This window comes from Scomber scombrus, chromosome 23 (genome assembly GCF_963691925.1).
Source record: "Scomber scombrus chromosome 23, fScoSco1.1, whole genome shotgun sequence".
Taxonomy (NCBI): Eukaryota; Metazoa; Chordata; class Actinopteri; order Scombriformes; family Scombridae; genus Scomber; species Scomber scombrus.
The window spans coordinates 4,122,372-4,149,209 of NC_084992.1; the positions used below are offsets into that span (position 1 = coordinate 4,122,372).

Here is a 26,838-nt window from a genome sequence, read left to right on the forward strand (position 1 = left end):
TTTAATTCACAATGAAAATCCATTCACACTGACCTGAAACATGCTCCACACTTATTTACTATCACAGAAAACTCAAAGTTGCTCTGAAGTGATGCAGTTTAATGATGATTTAGAAAGTCGTTACTGCTCCTTAAAGTCAAGTTTCACTCTTTAGATCTCCACCACAGACTGTTTGTGTCTATGAACGCTGGAACAAACACTTACAGGTAAACTGCTTAATGCTCCACTAAACTCTCCTATAATCTGACACAAAGTCTGTATTCATTTTTATTTGAATCTACACTCTGAACTCTGAGTCAAGTTTAAAAGGACTGCAGGAAATAAATCACCTTCATAAAATAAAAGCAGCATACTGATAGTACTAATAAGCAGTGAAGTATGTGATTAGGAACTTGGTTAAAACATATAAAAGTTTCTGTTATCCCAACATTCAAATCTGGACTGTTTGGGTTTGAGCTTGGTGATGTTTGTGTCCACATACAGCATATTTTTAACAACACAGTGGCTGCTGAGTGCAACCAGACTCATAAAGTTTAGCAGTCCAGTCTGTACATCACTGATAACATGCATTAAAAAGGCTTTCTGAGTTTTACTGAATCATCTTACCAGTGACATTGAGGAGGCATCTGTCAGAGCTCACACCATCATCTGTGAACACTTCATATGTACAGCGATGTTTACATAGTTAACTGACAACTGAAAATGAGGTGTTTCAAAATAATTTCTGCACTAACCTTAGTGCAGAAAGTTTGGAACAATGCCACCATTAGCTAGTCTCAACATGTTGATTTCATCATGCAGTTACATAAAGTTAAACCAGCAGCAGCCTGAAGTTCAAACCTTGAATAACGTGCGTAAAATAACATATATCGAGTAGCACATATACATTACTGCTTCACTACCACAGAAAATGTGTCAGATAAGGAAGTAGCAGTAGCTACTAGTCTGTTTAGAGGGGGCGAGGGTTGAAAGGTGCCTCACTGAGCAGGTTGGTCGTTCGTCATATAGATATGTCAGTGACGACACGGGGTGGGGGTATGAATACAGGAGCACATCCGCTGTGGATTTGCTGTGTCGTGTTGTGAAGGAGTTTAACAGATCTGTCAACCCGGTTTTCAGCCGCATAGCAATGAAAGCTCTTCAGGATTTAAAGCTGGACAAGAGAACTTTGAGTTTGGGACTTTCTTCACTCTCATCAGGGAATGAAACAAACAGCAAAGGTAAGACTTCATATGGACGATTTATAAGCTATCATCAGTGGTGGAAGAACTATTCACATCTTTGAGTTTACTTAAGTAAAAGTACCACTACATCAATGTAAAAATACTGTTACAAGTAAAAGTCTAATATGAAAAATCCTATTTTAATATACATCTTTACTTTCCATCATTGTCCATCATAGCATAGGAATGCGGTCAGACACTAAAAATCACATGTCTGATTATCCATTGTAAAATAAAATCATATTTTCGAGCATAACAGAATTAACATTGTAATACATTACGAGGTTTGGTAAAGTTTTGAGGTGATTCATTGTTAAAAAAATACTGTCTTTACTTGGAAATATTTTCTTCTTATTGTTGAACAGAGACGTGGTGCGTTAGATACGACCCATATTTTGATAGAATTACTTGAGCTGCAGTGTATGTTGTAGTTTTTTAAAGGAGTAGTCACGATGTAGTGGCAGTAGTATATAGTCATAGTTCTTTCTCTGGATTCTTCTGACATAGATCCATGACTGCACCTGATAAACTGAACATTTTTAAATGCTAAATGGATGAGTGTTAGGGAATTTTCCATAACTAATATGCACTGGATCAAACTAGGCTTTGTGGTCATAGCAAGGCCACACCAAATATTGGGTTTAGACACTGTCTCCCCTTGAGATAGTGATAAGCAGTGAGTCTGCTCCTTTTGGGGAAAACAGGAGGCATTCTGATAGTGTTGCTATAGCAACCAATTTCAGATATGTGTTTGACTGTTTTCCCTGAATGGGGTAAAGGTAACTGCAGTCAGAGGTTTGATATAGTGTTAGATGTAGGACAAAGGTCCTGAGTGAGGTCTAAGCAATGTTTTAGCTATAGACCAGTAGACTACATTCTGTATATTGTAGATATGTTGGTCTGCCCATATTTGGGCATTGCTCAACCTGTGGCATTATCTGTGTGGTTTAAAGTCTTTCCCCGGAGGAGAGAAACTTCAGAATTGAAGGGAGCATCAGAACATAACGTGTACTGATCATTCGCTCATTTCTCCTTGTACAAGTAAATAAACCTTTTCAATGCAAGACATCCTGGACTCCTGTCTACTCTCTCCATTGATGTATGGGCTGCATAATTGAAATCATTATCAATGAGGGATGAAATAATTTATAATAGAAATGACTAACGTGTCTGTGGTTGTAGTCCACATTGTTTCTGACATGAGAATCCAGGTTTGATGTTGTAGAATTTCCTTCTCACACCTGTGATGACTGAACTTTGACCTCATGTGTTCATGACTCCTCTCCTCTGTCTCCTCTCACAGGGAGAAGATGATCTGCAGGATCCTTCTGCTCATCAGCCTGACCTCCTGTGTCTCTGGTTAGTTTACATCCTCACTTCATCATCCAAAAAGAGAAAAGTCAAAAGATTTGATGACTTTAGTTGTAAAATATATCAGTGAAGCCCTTAAGCATGACCTTTTTACTGGTGTATTTTTAAACACTTTCCCTCTCTGTCTCCTCAACAGGAACATTTGTAGTGAACGTGACACAGACCTCCTATCAGGCAGAGGAGAACCACAACATCACACTGGAATGGATGTTTACAACCAAACCTGACAGTTCCTCCACCTCACTGAATATCTACTGTGAACTGTTCACTGATCACAATGACCCAGTCCTGTATCATGTACATGAGGGTGTTGAGGTCCCAGAGTCTCAGGATGAACAGTTTGCAGGACGAGTTCAGTGTGACAACGACGCTCTCAGAGAAGGACGAATCAGACTTCATGTGTCCAGACTCAGGACTGAAGACTCGGGTCTGTACATATGTGAAGTGAAAACAAATGATGGTTGGGGCTCTGACAGATGCCACCTCAATGTCACTGGTAAGATGATTCAGTAAAACTCAGAAAGCCTTTTTAATGCATGTTATCAGTGATGTACAGACTGGACTGCTAAACTTTATGAGTGTGGTTGCACTCAGCAGCCACTGTGTTGTTACAAATATGCTGTATGTGAACACAAACATCACCAAGTTCAAACCCAAACAGTCCAGATTTGAATTTTGGACATGAACAGTGTGAAGTGTCACAAGTAGGAGGGTTGAATGTTGGGATAACAGAATTTGTGGAATAAAAGTACAATTATTATTATTGTCTGCCCTTTACAGCAGCTGTTGATCAGCCAGAACCTCAGAAACCTACTGAGAGACCACAACCAGAGAGTCGGGACAGGATCGGCTTCTATGTTGGACTGACAGTAGCTGGACTCGCTGTCTGTGCTGGACTCTGCTTTGTCTTCATACTTTGTTTTAATCCTGGTGGGAGAGAACATGCAGTGGAACATGAGTTAGACAACATGGTGGAGAGAATTTCACCAAAATTGATTAGGCTCTGGGGGAAAGAATGAACCAAAATCTAAAGTGTCATATTGATCGGTGCAAGTGGGCATGTTCTATCACATATTTACTGCCATTGAGAAACTGCACTCTCCTGAACATACACATCGAGTTTCATTCACATCTGATGAAGGGGAACGAATGGCTGAATTTTGAGAGCAAAGTTATTGAAATGCTGCAGAGTTTATGATATTTAAACTTGGCTTTGCTCTCCTTTTGTGAAGACTGAAATCTGCTTGTTGCTGCCTGCAGCTTTCATTTAGATGACTGAGCTGCTTCTTTCTGTTGAGCACTAACATGTTTGAACCCGGCTATTCCTGCACTGCATTTCAGTGTCGGCCGGTCAATGCGGGGCGCTGGGGCGCCGCCCCCATCAAATATCTGGCCAAAATCTACTTAAACATATTAAACATAAATGAATTAGAAAATGCTAAATAATTATGAAATAAATAGTATTTGTTAGCAAGATGGTCCTGTTAGCCTCTAAGCACCTGTCATCATTCATTTTAAATCGATTCCAAATGGTATTTTATTAATTTCTATACGTACTTCCTGTAAGCGGGGCGCCGGACTAATGGAAGTAAATGCAAGCCCTCAAACTTTTGACAAGCATGTGACCTGAGGCTGCTCTCTCATTGGCCTGCGTCACGTTTCCCACGGGGCGAAGCTCAGTGCGCCCCGGACACGCCCACTTTTATTGGCAGCGAATTGTTGTTGTTTCATGTTTCTTAATCTACTGTGATTGGACAGTTCCGGCTGTCATTCACGCCTTCCCGTCAGCTGCTGTCACCCAAACTCCTGCTGACGGTAGGTTCAGGAGATGACGTTAAAGTGGAGCCGCGGAAATTAAAGAAGATTATTTTGTAATTTCTCTACAAAAACCTAATTTCACAAGACTTTCACTAGAAGAGAGAAAGAGGATAAAGCAGCAGCAGGTGATGGAGGAGCTGAGAGTTTCTCCTGCTGCTGTTATGATAAACGGAGCTGGCTAGCTGGATGCAGTGTGAGTTATTCCTTTTATTGCTTAATCTGTTTGCTGTTTCAAAGTGTCAGCACCGAAACGTTGTGGACAACGACAGGGGAACGAGACCTAAAACATCTCTCTGAAAAAAATCAAACAGAAAGCTGCAGCCATCGAGACAATAGCATGGAGCTAAGTTGTTTTTAGCAGACTTAGCATTGCTGAACTCTTTCTGCAGCTGTTTCACCACATCTGGCCACATGTAGACCTCTGCTATGCCAAGCTCCAGAAGAGGAACATAGATTCAGTCAGTGGCTGCATCCAGCAGCTCCAACAGGACATATAAAAGATCAGGTAGTAGCTGCATTGCTGTTATTAATATTGTAAAGTGTTAAAAAATACTTTATAAAAGACATAACTATGAAGTGTAAAAAACTAAAATGCATAAATGCAGGATAAGAAATGATGGAAGTAATTTTGACTATTACAGTTGATTTGGGGTACATCTCATTATTAAAATAAGTTAAATAAATTATGCCTAATCACAGCAGTGTATAGTGTTTAATGCGCCATCTATTGTCATGTTTAGGTATTGCAACAACTAACAGATTACAGTGAAATCAGGACTGAAGACACAATAAATAAAATATAGGTGGTGTCTCTTTTTAAGCATATTACCTTATTGGTAACTCTGCTTTAACTGCTGGTATCTTTAGGTGACGTGAGTGAAATGGGCATTTTATCATATCGTTATAATTTTTTATTCCTCTCTCTGTGGGTCAGAGATACCATACTGGGACAAACCAGGGGACATTATAGTGTGTTGTGTTGTTTTTAGATTAGTTTTTCTTTCTTATTTATATTTTTTTGCTGCGGTATGAAGTGGTGCTACGGCTTATTTGACACTAACCCAAGGACCACCAACCATCAAACTGCGCCCCCCCAAACATTTTTGTCACCAGCCGCCACTGCTGCATTTAGTGTTTACACAGTGTTTTATACAGTTTACTGTTTGAACATTTACACATTACGGGTTCATATTTAGGTCATTTGATTCTATTCAGTTTACAATTTAAAGTCGTGGCAGCTCTTATTAGAACATGTTTTACATATTTTTTAGTGTGAATTTCTTTTTTATATTATTTATTTGTGTAATTTTGTATTTCTGATTGTTATGCACCTAAACATTAAGGTAAATTCCTTGTATTTGCAAACTTACTTGGCAATAAACCTCTTCTGATTCTGATTTTGTTATTTTGGCTTTTTAAAAATGACTCTAAAGTTTCTTCTGCAAAGCAATTCTTAATTTATGAAACACTTTCAGACTTAAAGTTTGACTCTGTTAGATTTCACCAAATTAAAATCCTGTTTTGTTTTTATTCTTTTTTGTATTTTAAAGTGTAGCAAGTGTTTAGTTTTAGGGTCTAAATCCCTCTTCTTTGTTAATAATTTGTTGTTGTTGTTTATTTTACTTTTAACAGATTTAAAGGGATTTATTTTCATATACATGATCTCTAAATGTTTCAATGATGTAATGAATCAGTCGTCAGGGAACCTTGTTCGGTGGACATCGTCCGACCTGGAAAGAGTAATTTATGCATTAATATCATCCAGACTGGACTATTGTAACTCACTTTACCTTGGCATCTCTCAATCTACCATTTCTCACATACAGCTTATCCAGAACACTGCAGCCTGGTTGCTAACAAGATCCAAAAAAGAGACCACATCACCTCCATCCTCGCATCCTTATACTGGCTCCTGGTTCACTACAGGACATCATTCAGAATTCTAGTAATTGTTTATAAATCCCTTCATGGTCTCGCCCCCTCATATATCTCAGAACCTACAGCACCAACAGACCCCTCAGATCCTCCCACCTCAGCATGTTGGCAGAGCTCCGTTCATGGAGGAAAAAGAATAGGGGCCTTTTCTGTAGCGGCCCCTCAGCTCTGGATCAGCCTGTCAGAGGCTGTTAGACAGGCTGAGTCTGTTGATACTTTTAAAAAGCATCTAAAGACTCACTTTTATTCTCAGGCTTTTAATTGTATTGAAACTTTTATTAGTTATTTGAAGTCTTTGAGTTTTACACTTGTGCTTAAATTTTGTTCTATCTTAATTTTGATCCTTTCATGCTTGAATATATTGTCTGACTTTGTGAAACACTTTGGTGCTATATAAATAAAACAATCTGAAAACCAGAATAAAGTCCAGCAGGTAAGCAGACAGCAGCTGTTCTTTGTGTCCTTCACACTTCAAACTAACTCAACACCGACTGTAGACACTAAATCCTACACTGAAACTGCTACTGGCTGATAATGGGTTTAATGGTTTGGATGTGTACTCAAAATTGATATTCCATGATACTGCCTTTATTTTCTTACGAATGTCCATTTTCTGTATCATCCGTCACTTTTCATGAAGCTACAGCCAAACAAACATCTGACCACAGTCATAAACTGTTTGCTTCTCTCCATCAGCAACACCTGTGATTTAAGGCATGAACTTAAATAACCTGTAACCAGTCTGACCTTTACCACTCTCCCTAGTGTTTGAGAGGAGAATTACATTTAAAACAAATCAAATGGCTCCTGTGGCGGCGAAGTGCGGCCACACATCAGTTTCCTCTGATGTGTCTGACAAGCTGTACGTTTTCTGAAATTCAAAACAGGACCAAGAAGAAATCTTGCTTAAAGTAAGAAGTCCAGCACAGATAGCAAGCCCATAGCTGCTGTCTGTCCAGCGTAGAGTCCGATCCTGTCTGGTTGAATGTGCAGAAAGTAAAAAGATGCAGTGACAGAAGTCTGCGAAAGTCTGAGAAAAACACCACTTCTATACTGCTGCACTGATTTTGTCTAACTAATGTTCCACTGCCTGATCTCTCCCACCAGGATTAGAACAAAGTGTGAAGACAAAGCAGAGTCCAGCACAGACAGCGAGTCCAGCTGCTGTCAGTCCAACGTAGAGGCCGATCCTTCCCCGACTCTCTGGTTGTGGTCTCTCAGTAGGTTTCTGAGGTTCTGGCTGATCAACAGCTGCTGTAAAGGACAGAAAATAATAATAATTGTACTTGTATTCCACAAATTCTGTTATCCCAACATTCAACTCTCCTACTTGTGACACTTCACACTGTTCTTGTCCAAAATTCAAATCTGGACTGTTTGGGTTTGAACTTGGTGATGTTTGTGTCCACATACAGCATATTTGTAACAACACAGTGGCTGCTGACTGCAACCACACTCATAAAGTTTAGTAGTCCAGTATGTACATCACTGATAACATGCATTAAAAAGGCTTTCTGAGTTTTACTGAATCATCTTACCAGTGACATTGAGGTGGAAGGATCGGCCTCTATGTGGGACTGATAGCAGCTGGACTCGCTGTCTGTGCTGGACTCTTTGTTTTTAGACTTTGCTTCACTAAATTTGCTGGTAATAGAAATGTACACAGTATTAGGAAAGTTGAGTTTCCCTGCACATCTAACCAGATATTTTCACAGAACCATGACGGTTCTGTAAAAAATACTTTAAAATACATCTAACAGTCAGTGTCTGAGCAGGGTGTCTGCTTTGATTTCTTGTCATGTGACTCGTACTGTTGCTTCGTTAAAAGCTACGTTCACCAGCTTTATCAGAGCGAGAACCTCACCTGTCAGCTGACTTATTGAGAGCTTTGAGAGACCACTAAGCCTCATAGTGCCTCTGCATGATCCATGTCTGCTTCAAATCCTCCATCATAGTCCCTGTCTCAATAAAGCAGAGGATTACAGAGTTTAGTGTCTACAGGCCCATCACTGTGACCCCTTGTGGCCATGAAGGCTTTAAAAGACTCCTGTCCCACCTAAAAGTCAATCACTGACCTCCTGATGGACCACATGCAGTTTACATACTGGACTAGAAGGTCAACATAGTTAATTATTTATGCATACGTCACATTTAAGTTTTGCACTTGTTACATTTTAATAGATTTAATTTCTTTGTCCGTAGCAAAGTCCATATTTTCTCTGTACATCTGTACTGTTACTTTACTTTGTTTCTTTATCACTATTATTACCTCACACTTGTTCCACTAACACTATACTTGCACATGTCTCATTTAATTAAGTTGTAAAGTCTCCAAAATCAAAAAGAGAAATCTGTACAATAATCTGGGGAAATTAACTCCATGGATTAAATCTGAAATTACAAATCTCCGTTTGATTTTAGTTTCAGATTTAATCTTCAGGTCTCACAATAACAAGGTGATGAAAATGTCATTTGGTCACCGCAGAAACGCAGCAAAAGCATGACTATTCATAAATCAACAAGATGCGGAAAGACTGATTCATGCAACTTTGTCAATTATGCCCCCAAAACGATACCTTTAGATGTCAGGGAAGCAACTTGCAAAACATTTTCTAGCGAAAGCTGAAAACATAATTCATCTTTTTTAGCTTTTAACTAACTTTTCTATCATTCGTCTTAACACTGATGCACTACTGAACTTCTTTTAAAATGTTGTGTTTTACTTTGTATATATTCTATGTATTCTATGTTTTAGTTACTTTTACTTTACTATTTTAAAAAAAAGCTATTTTTATTTACCATCTTATATTAAATTATTGTTTACTTTTTCTGTTTTTTTTCTTTTTTTAACATGCATGATGCTGCTTTTATGTCTTTTTAAAAATGAAGCACATGGTCTTTGTCATTTATTTTGTTGTAAAGCACTTTGAGCTGCATTTGCTGTATGAAAAGTGCTTTACAAATGAAGTTATTGTTATTATTATTAAACATGCACAGTTTATAATGTTTTTAAATGTGCACTAACAGCACAATTGTCCATCTTAAAAAAATGAAGAAAAAGAGTTGGAAGGAGTTGTCGAGGTCATATTTTCTTTTTAATTATAAACGCACATGTAGTTAACCTCTAAGTTAAGTTTTTTTTGTCTTAAGATGACCTCAAACCTTTCTAGGAACCAATAAACACTTATGTCCACTGAACCACTGCGTTTCTGTTTGTGTTGAAGATCACAATGAAACAAGATGTTGTTTCTTATCAATAAAGATTCAGACAGTCTGGTTGAGAGCAGCCTCACATGAACTCTGACTGCAGAATCTGTGTTGAGTTAGTTTGAAGTGTGAAGGACACAAAGAACAGCTGCTGTCTGGTATCTGCTGGACTTTATTCTGGTCTTCAGAAGAAGGTCTTCTACATGGTTCCCAGAGTACTTTTTCATTACATCATTGGAACATTTAGAGGTCATGTATATGAAACTATATCTGTTTAAATCTGATGTCAAAGGTTTTTTTTTTTTTTTTTTTAATGGGAATTTAGACAACCATTACACACCTGTTACACATCTGTAAAACACAAAAAATAGTTTTAAAAATATATAAATAAATAAAATAAAACAAAAAAGGATTTAAATTTTATAAAAAACTAATGAAGTCCAACATTGTGTTTAAGTTTGAAAGAGTTTCACACAAGTTAAGCAAATAAAAACATGTTTTAGAGAAAATAATTTGAGGTCCCAGAGTTTCAGGATGAACAGTTTGCAGGACAAGTTCAGAGAGACAAAGACGCTCTTAGAGAAGGACGAATCAGACTCAGGACTGAAGACTCGGGTCTGTACATGTGTGAAGTGAAAACAAATGATGATAAACCCACCCCTGCTGCTGTAGAGGTATAAATACATTCAGCGCACACTACTACTACAACAGTCTACTACAGTTAGCCAGTTAGCTAAGTTAGCCGCCGAGCTAGCAGCTGAGTTAGCAGCAGAACGCTCTCAGGCCTAACGTCCATGTTTCTGGTAGAGGTGGTGACTTTGATTGACAGGTGATACTTTGTAGGGGGCGGGGCTTCAGCGAACTCGGCGGGCACTCTGGGAGCACAGAAAGAGGCTGGTTTTTACACAACTTTGAAGCCTAATTTCATATATTTGGCGATTTTTTTACTCGTTCAAATTTGGCAGGGTGGTTAACGACACACTTTTCTGTGGTCAAACTCGGAACACATATTTATTCTTACTTTACACGGACTTTAAGTCCAGTTTCATTCTTTAGATCTCCATCACAAACTGCATTTAAACTGCTTAATGCTCCACTAAACTCTCCTAACATCTGACAGTCTGTATTCTTAAGACATGGACAGCTTCATAATATTGTTATCTTGTTTTTTTAATTTATTGAGAATTTATTAAAGCAGTGGATCATTTTTATTTGAATCTGCACTCTGAACTCTGAGTCAAGTTTTAAAGGACTGCAGGAAATAAATCATCTTCATAAAATATACTGTATATAATATATTAAATAAGTATGTAAATAAGAAACTGTACCATGACATCATACTGATAGTACTAATAAGCAGTGAAGTATGTGATTAGGAACTTGATTAAAACATATAAAAGTGTTGGAGCACAGCTATGTGGTTAAATTAGGGTAAAATGGAAATCAATGTTTTGAGTTTTACTGAATCACCTTACTAGTGACATTGAGGTGGCAACTGTCAGAAGTGAAACCATAATCTGTGAACACATCACACGTACAGACCTGTTTACACAGTTGACTGAAAACTGAAAATGTGGTGTTTAAAACAACTTGTGCACTAACCTGCATAAGTTTGGAACAATGCCACCATTAGCTGTTTCCTTTAATCTCAAGTCTCAACATGTTGATTTCATCATGCAGTGAAATAAAATGAAACCAGAAACAGCCTGAAGTTAAACCTTGAATAATGTGCTGCAGTTTAAATTGTGTTTAAAACTCTAACATGTTGTTTTTCTCCAAATCACTTTTTTTTAACTCCATGAAAAACTTTCTAACTTAAACACAAAATATAAGTTCATAATCTTTTGCTAAATGAAAACATATAACATGTTTATTTTACAGATGTGTAACAGAAGTTTCGTGTTTGTTTAAATTCATCTTTTATGTTAATATATCATTCATATTCTTCCATTTTACAATGCTGTAGTTCACGCATGACTTAAGGCTGCAAGCAGGAGGTTAAACAGGTTTCAAACAGTTCTTGGCGCCCTAAACAATCACTCGGACTGTCATCTGCTGTGTAACATCTTGGTCCGTCACAAAGAAATGAGAGAAGATGTAAAAGGTAATGTGTCTGTTTCATTATGTTACACATTCTTGTCATTGTTGTGAATATTTACTTTGTTACAATATAATCTCAGTATTATGGTCTGTTTGCTCAGTTAGAACACAATTAATCAGTTATTTAGACAGAGGTGCACATTTAAGTAGCTGCTCCATTTTATACTGTAAAATACTGTAACTCTACTGTACTTTAATACAGTAGATCATAAGCTGTATTATACTTTATAGTAGACTGTAGGTTATATTTATTTGACAGATTTACTGTTTACTTTGAAGTGTAGATTTTACACGGGAAACATGCATTTATCCAACAATGTAAACAAAACAATATGTATGATCATCACATCGACCAGCTTATTCAAATATCACTTAGACTTATGTAAACCATTCCTGCTTCAGCTCCCCGACTGCAGTCAGAAAGCTCAGAGGAGTTTGGTTACCTCCAGTACCGAAGTTGATGCTGCTCACTTCAGGGTTAATAATCACTTTTACCAGCAGTTGGAAAGCAACACACGACAGCTCTGCTTGGTCTCGAGACGCTGCAGCCTTTATTAATTATTTGCTGTGACTTAAACTCTACATTTACTGATAAAGCTGACCACTTTTACTGCAGTTTTCTTGCTCGGTTCTGGCTGCATTCATTGCCTCGTGTTTCTAAATAAAGGTGCAGATGGCGGTTGATTGGTAGAATCTTTTCTGTATTAAGAGTATCTGATTAAGGTGTGAGGAATATGAAGTTTCTGTAATCTGTAATCACTCTGAATAGAGTAATTCTGCATAAGGACTAATGTCAATATTTTATACTGAACCACAGTCACCAAATTATTTGTAATATGTTAAAATAGTTTTAATGGTTTTAAATATCTTAGTTTTTGGTTGAATTAAATGTGGTTTTAGTATCTGCTGTGTGACCACCAGTCTTCTCGGTTAGTAGCAGTATTTGTCCTCATATAATCTAAATGATCTGGCTCCAAACCTGCCTCTATTAGCTCACGTTTATACTCGAGTCGTACGGCTCCTCTTTCACAGATGGGAACAACAGAAAACACAAAAGATCTCACCTTAATGCAAAGTAAGACTGTTGAAGGATGAGGAAATGGCTCCATCTAGTGACAGAAATACATCACTGCAAATGTCCAGGTTTCTGTAATTTACAATAGAAATAACTAACGTGTCTGTGGTTGTAGTCCACATTGTTTCTGACATGAATATCGAGGTTTGATGTTGTAGATATTCCTTCTCACACCTGTGATGACTGAACTTTGACCTCATGTGTTCATGACTCCTCTCCTCTGTCTCCTCTCACAGGGAGAAGATGATCTGCAGGATCCTTCTGCTCATCAGCCTGAACTCCTGTGTCTCTGGTTAGTTCCTCACTTCATCATCCAAAAAGAGAAAAGTCAAAAGATTTGATGACTTTAGTTGTAAAATATATCAGTGAAGCCTGAAGCATGACCTTTTTACTGGTGTATTTTTAAACACTTTCCCTCTCTGTCTCCTCAACAGGAACATTTGAAGTGAACGTGACACAGACCTCCTACCAGGCAGAGGAGAACCACAACATCACACTGGAATGGATGTTTACAACCAAACCTGACAGTTCCTCCACCTCACTGAACATCTACTGTGAAATGTTCACTGATCACAATGACCCAGTCCTGTATCATGTACATGAGGGTGTTGAGGCCCCAGAGTCTCAGGATGAACAGTTTGCAGGACGAGTTCAGAGTGACAAAGACGCCCTCAGAGAAGGACGAATCAGACTTCATGTGTCCAGACTCAGGACTGAAGACTCGGGTCTGTACATATGTGATGTGAAAACAGATGATGGTGTGAGTTCTGACAGATGCCTCCTCAATGTCACTGGTAAGATGATTCAGTAAAACTCAGAAAGCCTTTTTAATGCATGTTATCAGTGATGTACAGACTGGACTGCTAAAGTAGGAGAGTCGAATGTTGGTGAATTTGTGGAATAAAAGTACAATTATTATTATTTTTCCGTCCTTTACAGCAGCTGTTGATCAACCAGAACCTCAGAAACCTACTGAGAGACCACAACCAGAGAGTCGGGGAAGGATCATCCTTTACGTTGGACTGACAGCAGCTGGACTCGCTGTCTGTGCTGGACTCTACTTTACCGTCAGACTTTGTTGTCATCCTGGTGGGAGTGATCACACAGTGGAACATGAGTTTGTTAGTTTTGTTTCTCAGAGAGCAGACTTCTGTCACTAAATCTTTTTACTTTCTGCACATCCACCTGACCTCTGATGAAAGATGATGAACAAAGTCACATTTTGGGGGAAACCAAGATAAACCTGCAAGACTAAAAACCATTACATTTAGGACTATTAAAGCATTTTGAGCTGACCTAAAAGGGGTGCTACAATGAGTATCTGAAAACCTGGTGGAGAGAATTTCAGTATTTTTTATACAGTTTCCTGTACATGCCAGGTTAATATTTTGTTCCTTTCATTCTCTTCACATTACAATTTAAACATGTGGCAGCTCTTCTCACGTAGAATATATTTTACATACTTTTTTGTGAGAATCTCCTTTTTTATATTATTTATTCAAATCATTTTTGATTGTTATGCACCTAAACACTAAGATAATTCCTTGTATTTGCAAACCTATTAGGCAATAAGCCTTTTCTGATTCTGATTTATATTTTTTAAGTGTTTTATGTCTCTAAAGTGTGTTTTTATTCTTATGTAAACCAATTCTTATCGAAGCTTGTGAAGCGCCGTTTCAGGAGCGGGAACACACCCCAATTAATCCCATATAAACCAGCCTAACCCTGTTCCCCCTCATGAAACTTGTATGAATTTGACTCCATTAGTTTTCCCCAAATGAAAATCTTGTTTTGTTTTAGTGTGTGTGTTTTGTTTTTGTTTGTTTGTTGTTGGGTTTTTAAAAACTTTTTTTTAGGTATTACAGATGTGTAACAGGTGTTTGTCTAAATCCTTGCTCTTTGTTTAAACATTTGACATCTTCAGCTGTGCAGCAGATTTAAAGGGATTTGTTTTCATATACATGACCTCTGAATGTTTCACTGATGTAATAAACCAGTCCGCTGGGAACCTTGTTTGGTTGCAGAAAACCAGAGTTTCTTCTGAAGACCAGAATAAAGTCCAGCAGGTAACCAAACAGTAGCTGTTTTTTGTGTCCTTCACACTTCAAACAAACCCAAACAGATTCTGCAGTCATAGTTCATGTGAGGCGGCTCTCTACCAGACTGTCTGAATCTTTACTGACACAAAAGGAAACATCTTGTTCTAAATGGTAAACGGACTGCATTTATATTGAGCCTTTAGTCGTTCGACCACTCAAAGCGTTTTACAACATTCACCCATTCATACACTGATGGCACAGCAAACTCAACACAGATTCTGCAGTCAGAGTTCATTGACACAAAAGGAGAACACATCTTGCTTTATTGTGATTTTCAATTTTTTTGTTCCTTTGATTCCTAAAAAAGTTATTTTTTGAATTCATCCTAAGACAAAAAACTACACCTACAGGCAATGCAAGTATACAAGTATAGTGTAACTGTAACAAGCATTAGATAATAATGATAAAGAGTGGAATAATAATAGTTTTGAAATGGGATATACACCTTGAGAAATTGACCTTACAAAGGAAATATGAACTCTGCTTCTCTTCACACTGGTATTAAGGATAAAGACCAGCAGGGGGAGCTCTTCACTGGAAGTCAGGTCATCATACAGCTGTGTGCTCATTTACACCTTTAGACTCCTTCAAGTGTCATTAAAATACATTTATCTCTGATATTTTTTTTAATGTATTCATCAGTGTGATCTGACTTGAGATTTGGTTAATTCATTCATACATTAAAGTGTGACTTGTGTATATTTATATACTGTAATATATTACATGAAGAAATGGATAGAAATCTTACAGCAAATTGTGCATTCTTCAAGTTGTATATGTTTTTTCTAAGTAAATAAATGCATTTCACACTTTTTTTTTGCAGAATCCGTCCAGGAGCCATGTAGTTGATTAGTTTTGAATGTAATTCTCCTCTCGAACACTAGGGGGTGTGGTAAAGGTCAGACTGGTTACAGGTTATTTAAATTCATGCCTTAAATCACAGGTGTTGCTGATGGAGAGAAGCAAACAGTTTATGACTGTGGTCAGATGTTTGTTTGGATGTAGCTTCATGAAAAGTGACGGATGATACAGGAAATGGACATCGGTAAGAAAATAATGGCAGTATCATTGAATATCCATTTTGTTTATAATGTATGTATCAGTGTGATCTGACTTGAGATTTGGTTCATTCATTCATACATTAAAAGTGTGACTTGTGTATATTTATAGATTGGAATAAATTACATGAAGAAATGGATATACAACTTGAAAAAATTTGCAGGAGAATTTGTATGTTTTTTTGTTTCAACATTACAGCATTTATTAGCTGCTCCGAAATTGTGACTCTTAATCAATAAGAATGATTTAGACAAACACTAAACACGTTACACTTTTGTAAAACAAAAAAAAGAAAAAACAAAACAGGATTTTCATTTTGTAAAATCTAACGGAGTCAAACTTTAAAGTCTGAAAGTGTTTCATAAAATCAAGAATTGCTTTGCAGAAGAAACAAACTTTAGAGTCATAAAAACTCAAAATCAGAATCAGAAATGGTTAATTGCGAATAAATAATATAAAAAAGAAATTCACACTAAAAAATAGGTAACAGGTACAGTAAACTTTGTAACAACACTGTGTAAACACTAAATTCAGTGCAGGAATAGCCGGGATCAAACATGTTAGTGCTCAAGAGAAAGAAGCAGCTCAGTCATCAAAATGAAAGCTGCAGGCAGCAACAAGCAGGTTTCGGTCTTCACAAAGGAGAGCAAACTCAAGTTTCAATATCATAAACTCTGCAGCATTGCAATAACTGTGCTCTCAAATTTCAGCCATTCGTTCCCCTTCATCAGATGTGAATGAAATTCGATGTTTATGTTCAGGAAAGTGCAGTTTCTCAATGGAATCTTGACTTACAAGTAAATATGTGATAGAACATGCCCACTTGCACTGATCAATATGGCACTTTAGATTTTGGTTAATTTTTTCCCCCAGAGCCTAATCATCAATTCTGGTGAAATTCTTTCCACCAGGTTTTCAGATACAGGGTTAAAATAGAGCTCAGGTTGGATGAACAGAGAAAAATCAGCTTCATGAACACAGAAAGCAAAAAGATGCAGTGACAGAAACTGAGAAACATAACTTCTATTCTGCTGCATCCATGTTCTCTAACTCATGTTCCTCTGCATGTTCTCTCACATCAGGATTATAACAAAGTCTAAAAACAAAGAGTCCAGCACAGACAGCGAGTCCAGCTGCTGTCAGTCCAACGTAGAGGCCGATCCTGTCCCGACTCTCTGGTTGTGGTCTCTCAGTAGGTTTCTGAGGTTCTGGCTGATCAACAGCTGCTGTAAAGGACAGAAACATAATAATAATTTTACTTGTATTCCACAAATTCTGTTATCCCAACATTCAACTCTCCTACTTGTGACACTTCACACTGTTCATGTCCACAATTCAAATCTGGACTGTTTGTGTTTGAACTTAGTGATGTTTGTGTCCACATACAGCATATTTTTAACAACACAGTGTCTGCTGAGTGCAATCACACTCATAAAGTTTAGCAGTCCAGTCTGTACATCACTGATAACATGCATTAAAAAGTTTTACTGAGTTTGACTGAATCATCTTACCAGTGACATTGAGGTGGCATCTGTCAGAGCTGTCACCATCATCTGTTTTCACATCACACACATACAGACCAGAGTCATTAGTCCTGAGTCTGGACACATGGAGTCTGATTCGTCCTTCTCTGAGGGCGTCTTTGTCCCTCTGAACTCGTCCTGCAAACTGTTCATCCTGAGACTCTGGGACCTCATCACCCTTATGTACATGATACAGGACTGGGTCATTTTGATCAGTGAACAGTTGACAGTAGATGTTCAGTGAGGTGGAGGAACTGTCAGGTCTGGTTGTAAACATCCATTCCAGTGTGATGTTGTGGTTCTCCTCTGCCTGATAGGAGGTCTGTGTCACGTTCACTTCAAATATTCCTGTTGAGGAGACAGAGAGGGAAAGTGTTTAAATATACACCAGTAAAAACGTCATGCTTGATACCAGTAATACATACAATCTAAGCAATAACTGAATATAGATCATCTTCCCAACTGTGATGAAGAGTTTTCTACTGGCTTTAATAGTTCTGTTGATGTTTTCAATGATATATTTTACAACTAAAGTCATCAAATCTGTTGACTTTTCTCTTTTTGGATGATGAAGTGAGGATGTAAACTAACCAGAGACACAGGAGGTCAGGCTGATGAGCAGAAGGATCCTGCAGATCATCTTCTCCCTGTGAGAGGAGACAGAGGAGAGGAGTCATGAACACATGAGGTCAAAGTTCAGTCATCACAGATGTGAGAAGGAAAATCTACAACATCAAACCTGGATTCTCATGTCAGAAACAATGTGGACTACAACCACAGACACATTAGTCATTTCAAATGCAAACTCAAAAATCTACAGTTTCACTACATTTAACATTTAAAATCTTCAGTTTCTCAGATGCAGGAATGTTTTTCTGGAGGAAAGTCATCCATTAGACGTTATTAGGAAAATATTAACGATCCCTTCCTCACTCCTTCCTTAGTAGTCTAACTACACAGCAACCTAAAATAAAAATAAAAAACTCACCGCAGACAGAGGAGGTCAGAACGACGAGGATCCAAATCATGTTGCCCCTGTGAGAAGATATTGCAGGAAGAAACTTTAGATGCTGTTAAAGAATAGTTTGACATTTTTGAATTTTATATCAGTCAATTATCCATATACCACTTTGTTGTCTTTACAGTAAATATAAGGCTGCGGCCGGCAGCTGGTGAGGGAGAAACAACAGCTGGCAACTAAATCCACCTACCAGCACCTGCATATTCACTGCTAACATGAAACATGTTGCATCTTGTTTTGATTAATCCTTTATAAGATTATATTGTATTTATCACAGTGGAGGACTCAAGCTGTCTGAGGGGAAGGGGCAAAGAAATAAAATGGGCACCTGATACATTTAATGGGCAAACATCAGCTGAAAATGACAATCATGTTTAGTAAAAACGCTACATCCCCAACTTAGAGTCACATTTTATACTCTACAGGTAGAGAATTACACTAAACTTCCTGTCAAGGTTTTTAAGCCGCATTTTACACCATAGTTCTTACATTCAAGTTGTTTTATGTATTGTTTAAACAAGGCAAGAGTTTCTAGCTTGTGGGCACTGGACTTTTAATTGATTTTAAGTTGTACCTTTCCACTCAGATCAGCCTGTCAGGCCTTGTACAATCTGCCTTGTTTTTAGCATGTGAGCTAACTTACATCAGCCAACAGGGACTCCAGATACCGAGCAACAAGAAGCCACAACTACTAACTCAAGCCCACTTTCTGCAGCGGGGCCACATGTTGGACACATGTCGGTAGGTTCCAAGGCTTGTCTTTTCTATAGGTCACTTGTGCTAATACCAGATCAGTGGGCTCAAAGCTTCACTAGCAGCTGCTACCTAACACAACTGGTCAACTATCATTCTGCACTTTTATCCCTGTACTTGCCTGCTTTTTATTTTATTTCCCAGCTACACATCCATAATCAGTGGCTCCACTCCCCTCCCCTCCGGACTGTGTCAGCTGTGCCCGTCACATTCAGAAGATTGTGGAGTTGGGGGGTCCAAAAAATCTAAAGATGCTGAGCAATATATGGACACCACCATTATAGGTCCTGTACATGCTGCCACTACTGTCTGCCCTGTTGCTGTTGTGGACTCTCCTTCAGTCACTGTGTACGTTCGACTCTGTCCCATCATGAGCCCTAAGTCATCATCACAGCTCATAGCAGGAGGGGAGACCACAGCCTGATGTCACCTCCAGTCTCTCTAACAGCTAAACCTGAGAGCTCCTCTTGTGTAAGAGCTTGCTGCTCCACAGCACAGTTGATACAAGCACCAATGAGAGCTCATGCACCCCTCTCTGTCCACCCTTCTCCATTCCTGCCGTCATCACCAACCACATTTATTATTGTTGACTCAATTGTGAAAACCTCCCCATCCCCTAACAGCCTCACTAGCTCCCCTTTGTGGTTAGGAGTCCCTACTACAACCTGATCCACCAGACATCCAAGACAGCAAAGAGCATTTCCAGTCTCAGACATTCCTGTTTTGACCATGATAAGAGAGAACAGACTGTATCCAAAACACATTGCCACTTAATCCAATTAGAGTCCAGTTGTGCCCCAGCCACAGACTGTGTCACCCAATGCCTCCAGTACACTGACAACTGCTTTAGTAAGTATTTGGTCTTGAATATTGACTACATGAGCACAATGGTGCAGCAGCCCTTATCAAATCAGCTGCACCAAACCTCTGTGAGACTAGAGTGCATAAAATGCAACATCTCCAGTAAAATGACAGTACTGTCTTCATCTGTGTTATAGAATTGGTAAAAATCCTTTTGGTTGAGATTGGGTAACTCTGTCATTTGCCATGCCTTTCCAGTTCCTCATGGTGGCAATACACTGACAATGTTTTTCTTCAGTTAGCAGGATTACTGAGGTTTCAGATTTCATGACAGGATACATATTTAAGACTTTTGAACATGTCTAGGCAGAGGTTGAAGTTCTACTAGGCATCAGATCTAATTTTAATGGCTTACAAACGTACCTCTATCTCTCTTGTCTCCTCCATTGCTGCATTTTGCAGATCACTTTGTATTGTCCTCAATGTTCTGTCTCTCGTTGGCTTCCTGTAATCATAGGGTAACTCAGTGTTAATCTCCTTCTCTACAAGTGTAAATTAATCCAAGTTAAAGTGTTTTGAATGCATTTTGAATAAAGAATACTTTAATGACTTCTTTATAAGGCTTTACCACAAAATTGATTTCTAGTTTGTAACAAATATTTAGTATGGAGACGGCTAAGTACATATCTAGCTAGTAGTTAACAACCTAGCACATTGTTTAGTGTGTTACACATCTTTACAGTTTGTACAGCTACAACAACAACTGCTACATGTTTTAAGAGTGCTTTATTTCCCTAATGGTCAGCCGATATAAAGGATACATTCATTTCTAACAACCAGTTTACTCCATTGTAATGGCATCTTAAAGGGCAAACCTCATGTTCTTCAAAGGAAGGGCACTTTACAGTGTTGTTCTCCTGTACAATGAACTATACAATTTTCCCATTTTTTCATTGACTAGCAGGGCATCCATACAGAACCTCCATCTCACCCCATTACAATGGCATCACAGGGCACAGCATTACATTCTTCATTTAAAGGGCAGCCATGACGGAACTTCATTCCAGGTTGTCACATACAGAGGCCACATATGATTTACCCATAACTAAGACACTTATTAGGCTACAGAACTTAAGTATGTTTTTATGGTCGTTTTTTTTCTCTGTCCTGACGCTTTTGAGGGCATTTTGACTCCATTCAACTTACTACGTACAAATCGTTTAGTTTAAAATAGGCACAATCTATCTATTGTATTGCTTATGATCAACAGAACAGGCAAATATATTATAGGCCTAAAACCATGAGAGGACCAACAAAATAATTCCCAAAATATCCTACTATTTTCTTAAATGTTAAAATAAGAAATTATTGTTACATCTGCTGTGTTATGGGCATAGACTGCATATAAAATGGACGTAACATCCGTGACGTCACCCATTGGTTTGTGGACTGCTGCTCGGAAGCGAATAGTATCGGATCTGAGCAGCGCCATCTTGAAAATTTCCGGTGCATGCCTGAAAAATAAAAACACGGATTCTACTTATATGGGCATCAGGAGGAGCAAGAGGCGCCCTCCTGAACCTGTGAACCAATCAACCTGTCAATCACGACGTAGCCACGCCCTAATGCATACCCTGCTTTATCGTCACATATAAAATCAGGGAGGCCGACATTTCACAAATGAACATCATACTGCATTGAAGAAGGTTTTAAACTAGCGATTGAGACCATAAACACTTTTTGAAAACGTTTACTGAGGTTAGAAATCAAGTGAGAAGTTGGTGAATTCTCCATTGACTTGTACAGAGACGGAAGTCCTTTTGACACCAAAACAGTCGCCCCCTGGTGGCCGTTTGATAGAATGCAGTTTTAAGTTACTTCCGCGTTGGCATGATTTCAGAGGACCGGAACTCCCCGCCTGGTTATGGGTCACAATTAAATATAGTTTATTGAACATATACTTTCCTATGAAAAAAGTCCATTTGATTTCCAAAAACACTTTGTGTGTGTTTGTGCCAGGTGTGCAGTGAGATATGAGATACGAGAAATAAAGCACTAGGAAGCCACAGACCAGATACTGCTGTACAGATGGAGGACAGGAGGTGTGACCCAACAATTTTTAGGTCAGTGGTTTAGGTTAGTGTTAGGTTAAGTCTCCAGTAAATGAATCTAAGTCTATTAATGTGATATAGGTCAATACTTGTATGTGTCGGGTTGGGGGTCTGCTGTGTGCCACTCTAATAATAATAATAATAATAATAACTTCAATTTATATAGCGCCTTTCAAGATACCCAAGGTCGCTTTACACGAGTGATTAAAATCACTTTTAAAAAATTAAAAGTGTGTTTCACACATCTAAACTTGAAAATAGGTCTAATTTGACCCGAACACAATAGAAGGGTTAAACAGTGATACTGAAGGACTAATAAGTCTTTTAAAGCAAACAAAAACTTGCTGAAAGAGAAAATGCTTTTAGAGAACCAGTCTTAGTCGTTTGAGTCAAATTTCAGATAGCACTCCCTGAGGCATAAAAACAGTTAGGATAATTTAAAACAGTTTAAGATATTAAATAAATAAAATGCAATATGTAAAATACAAAGGTGCAAACAGCAGAATGGGTTAGGGTTAGAGTGCAACAGATAAAAATGAGTAGAAGCTGCCAACAGGAGTGCTAACGATCCAGCAGCTGTCAGGATGTTTGAACAGGTGTGTGAGATACGAGAAATAAAGCACCCCCCCCCCCCCCCCCCCCCCCCCACACACACACACACACACACACACACACACACACACACACACACACACACAGTAAGGGGGAAACCAGGAAGCGGTTATGTGTTATAACGAGCCCAACTGACGTCTGCTTTTTTCTTTTTTCTTCTTTAGAAACATGAACCGCAGCCCCAGCCCTTTAGGCAGATCAATTGTAGCACTGATGCCTTTTGTTAAATTAAACATTGGACAATGTTTAAGCAAAAAGAACTTTCTGTAAGATTGATCACATACATCATACGTCATCATACGTCAACTTTTTTGACATTAAATATAAATAATATCAGGATGAGGATATGTATATATAATAATTAATGATTAATAACGGAGCAAAAGAAGCAGATCAGAAGAACAAAGAGTACAGGAAAAACTCTCCTGCTCGATCGGTTACAGTTGTATGATATATTTGGAATATTTAACTCCCTTTTGTTTCATTTGAGACAGAGATTAATGTTTAAAAAAAAACATTCATTCATTTGCCAAACCGCTTATCCTTTCTATTATTATAATTGTTAAAAATGTATATACATAAAAAATTAATATAAATATAAATGTTAAGTATGAGATATAAATGTTAATCTAAATATTAAATCTAAATAAATTAGTAACATTTAGATTTTGTTTACATAACATTTTTAACAATTATATATAACATGTTGTTTTACATGAATTTATGTACCAAGTAAAAGAAAAATGAGCTAAATGTGAGTAAAGTGAGCTAAATATTAAAAATATATCAGTTATAAAACTGTAATCAGAATTTTACAACCAGGACCCCATAAATGGGGACAGTAAATGTATATCAAATAAAATCATCATACAAAGCAAATTTTCAAACACACGAAGAAATGGAACAAGACGAAGAAAATAATAAAAACACAATGGTAAGAAAGGAATGAGGATGTAAAACCAAAATAAACGGATTTAATTATGACAAAACTTTCTCAATACATATTAAAGCATGTTGGGGATAGTTGAGCTGAGTTCCCAGCATGCCTTGAGACAATGTGTTTACAGACATAAGTCATAATAATAATAAATATGTTGTAAATCACCACAGATGTTATCTGATACACAGTGATTAGTGCTGCGGTTCTTCACTAACTCTACAATGTTTCTAGTAGTTTACAGTTTGCCTTAAAAGAAGAAGTCATGTTGCACCGTCATTGAACCTGTGTGCAACGTGACTGAAGTTAAGTGCACATTTGCTTATCTGCTCAATGTGGTTTATAATATCATTATGAAACTACTGAGTCATGTTCAAATGAAGCATTTGCCTAACAGTCGCAGTAGGCTTACTTCCCCTTTCTCTACTTTCCCACCCTCCTGTACCATTTTACAGAATAAGAGCATTGTAAGATGTTACTTATTGAAGCCCAAAGAAACACACAACCTGTTATTAATTAAATAAAATGAAATATGCAACATTCTAGGTGGGTTGATGATCTCAGGTAGCGATGTTGATAAAAAGTAAAGTACATCAATATAAGACATTTCTTTGTATATGGGTATTTTTACACTGATGTACTGGTAGCCTACTTTTACTTAAGTAAATGGTAAGTGTAGGAAGATGATGGGTTATATAAACCGTCCTGATGAAGTCTTACCGTAAAAAATCATATAAATTACGATCAAGTTACAAGAACATTAGGCTATAGTGATGGACAGTGGTGAAGAGTAAGGAAGTACATTAAAATAAGATTTTTCATGCAAGGTTACTCGGACTGCATACTTCCATCTACGGAACATCAACCGTCTCCGTCCCTCACTTTCACCAACCTGCACCGCTATCCTGGTAAACACCCTGATCACATCCCGTCTGGACTACTGTAACTCTCTCCTCTTTGGTCTTCCGCGGAAATCTCTTCACAAACTCCAGCTGGTACAGAACGCAGCCGCCCGTATCATAACCAGAACCCCCTCTATTGAACACATCACTCCTGCCCTGCAGCAACTTCATTGGCTCCCTATCAAATCCCGCATTGACTTTAAGATTCTACTCCTCACTTACAAGATCCTTCCCAACCTGGCACCATCATATCTCTCGGAACTGATTCACATCTACACACCTTCCCGAACTCTCCGATCCTCCTCCGCCAACCAGCTCTTTGCCCCATCTGCCAACTTAACTGCCATGGGGTCAAGAGCTTTCAGCCGATCTGCCCCCCGCCTTTGCAACTCTCTCCCACCAGACATTCATACTTCGGACTCTGTTTCCACCTTTAAATCCCGCCTGAAAACGCACCTATTCAGAGTGGCATACTCTGTCTCACACTAACTATGCAATCACGTTCTTGTTTATTTGTTGTACTGATGCACTTTGTAGTCACATTCATATTTATTTCTTTATCTTTGCACTAAATGTTACCTGATTTATATTGTTTGATGTACTGTTGTCGTGTTTTATGTGCCTTGTAAGGTGTCCTTGAGTGCTTTGAAAGGCGCCTTTAAATAAAATGCATTATTATTATTATTATTATTATTATTATTATATAAACCGTCCATATGAAGTCTTACCGTTGCTGTTTGTGTCATTCCCTGATGAGAGTGAACAAAGTCCCAAACTCAAAGTTGTCTTGTCCAGCTTTAAATCCTGAAGAGTACAATATACATATAATACATGGCTAAAATCTGTGTTGACAGATCTGTTAAACTCGTTCACCACACGAGAAACTACTTCAGCCTTAATGCAGCTATCCAGTCATGGTCCCGACTCCTTTGTAAGTGGTTTCTCACAAGCTGTGCTCGAACAACTGCTTCATTTCCACCAGTGAGGGTTGGGCTATACTTGTCACCTCCCCTTTGTGAATGTGTTGTAATTGAGTTGATGTCATACAACACAGTTTAAAACTACTTCAGATACTTCCTCATCTAAAACATTTACTGTTTAGTACCGTCCAGGTAATAATTCACAAATTGAGACTCGCTGCTCATTCAATATGAACAAGTAAGTGAAACATCTGAGTCACTGTTAGCAGTCTTGTTGTAATTGTGCAGATTTAAATGTTTGAAGCTCTACAAAAATACGACATGATGTTTGTCCTATTCTCTTGATGTTGATAATTATGGTCAATGTTAGAAACCTAGTATGTCCAAAACAAAATATAGAGTTACAGTAAAGCCCAGAAAGTCTTTTTTATGCATGTTATCAGTGATGTACAGACTGGACTGCTAAACTTTATGAGTGTAGTTGCACTCAGCAGACACTGTTGTTAAAAATATGCTGTATGTGAACACAAACATCACCAAGTTCAAACCCAAACAGTCCAGATATGAATTTTGGACATGAACAGTGTGAAGTGTCACAAGTAGGAGAGTTGAATGTTGGGATAACAAAATTTGTGGAATAAAAGTACAATTGTTATTATTTTCTGTCCTTTACAGCAGCTGTTGATCAGCCAGAACCTCAGAAACCTACTGAGAGACCACAACCAGAGAGTCGAGTAAGGATCAGCCTCTACGTTGGACTGACAGCAGCTAGACTCGCTGTCTGTGCTGGACTCTGCTTTGTCTTCAGACTTTCTTCTAATGCTGGTGGGAGAGAACATGCAGTGGAACATGAGTTAGACAAAATCAGTGCAGCAGTATAGAAGTTGTGTTTCTCAGAGAGCAGACTTCTGTCAGTAAATCTTCTTACTTACTTTCTCAGACTAAAAACCATTACATTTAGGTCTATTAAAGCATTTTGAGCCTGACCTAAAGGGGGAGCTACAAATGATTATCTAAAATTAGTGATTAGATGATTAGGGGGAAAATTAACCATTCGCCACTGAGTGTTTAGTGTTAACACTGTGTTTTTTATACAGTTTCCTGTACATGCCAGGTTAATATTTTGTTCCTTTCATTCTCTTCACATTACAATTTAAACATGTGGCAGCTCTTCTCACTTAAAATATATTTGACATACTTTTTAGTATGAATCTCCTTTTTTATATTATTTATTCAAATCATTTTTGATTGTTATGCACCGAAACACTAAGGTCAATTCCTTGTATTTGCAAACCTATTAGGCAATAAGCCTTTTCTGATTCTGATTTATATTTTTTAAGCGTTTTATGTCTCTAAAGTGTGTTTTTATTC

At 38.0% G+C, this 26,838-nt stretch overlaps 3 protein-coding genes across 4 annotated transcripts; 2 read left to right on the top strand and 1 right to left on the bottom strand.

Moving 5' to 3' along the window:
• The first annotated feature begins 1,083 nt into the window (after positions 1 to 1,083).
• On the top strand, positions 1,084 to 6,542 carry LOC134006312 (uncharacterized). Its single transcript, XM_062445397.1, has 5 exons — positions 1,084 to 1,220; positions 2,527 to 2,582; positions 2,731 to 3,090; positions 3,375 to 3,552; positions 6,407 to 6,542. The coding sequence occupies exons 2-5, from the start codon at positions 2,534 to 2,536 to the stop codon at positions 6,540 to 6,542; spliced, it is 723 nt and encodes a 240-aa protein (XP_062301381.1). The 5' UTR covers positions 1,084 to 1,220; positions 2,527 to 2,533.
• A 5,785-nt stretch (positions 6,543 to 12,327) lies between these two features.
• On the top strand, positions 12,328 to 26,367 carry LOC134006313 (V-set and immunoglobulin domain-containing protein 1-like). Its single transcript, XM_062445399.1, has 4 exons — positions 12,328 to 12,341; positions 12,966 to 13,021; positions 13,164 to 13,523; positions 26,143 to 26,367. The coding sequence occupies exons 1-4, from the start codon at positions 12,328 to 12,330 to the stop codon at positions 26,346 to 26,348; spliced, it is 636 nt and encodes a 211-aa protein (XP_062301383.1). The 3' UTR covers positions 26,349 to 26,367.
• Positions 16,060 to 20,517, bottom strand: LOC134005933 (uncharacterized). 2 transcript variants are annotated; one of them, XM_062444973.1, is made up of 5 exons: positions 20,409 to 20,517; positions 18,399 to 18,445; positions 18,002 to 18,057; positions 17,399 to 17,758; positions 16,062 to 17,113 (listed from the first exon to the last, which is right to left on the bottom strand). In XM_062444973.1, exons 1-5 carry the CDS (start codon positions 20,430 to 20,432, stop codon positions 16,911 to 16,913), a joined length of 690 nt encoding a protein of 229 aa, XP_062300957.1. In that variant the 5' UTR covers positions 20,433 to 20,517; the 3' UTR covers positions 16,062 to 16,910. The 2 variants fall into 2 exon arrangements, with proteins under 2 accessions (XP_062300958.1, XP_062300957.1); XM_062444974.1 differs by lacking the exon at positions 18,399 to 18,445 and having other exon boundaries at positions 16,060 to 17,113.
• Positions 26,368 to 26,838: the final 471 nt, after the last annotated feature.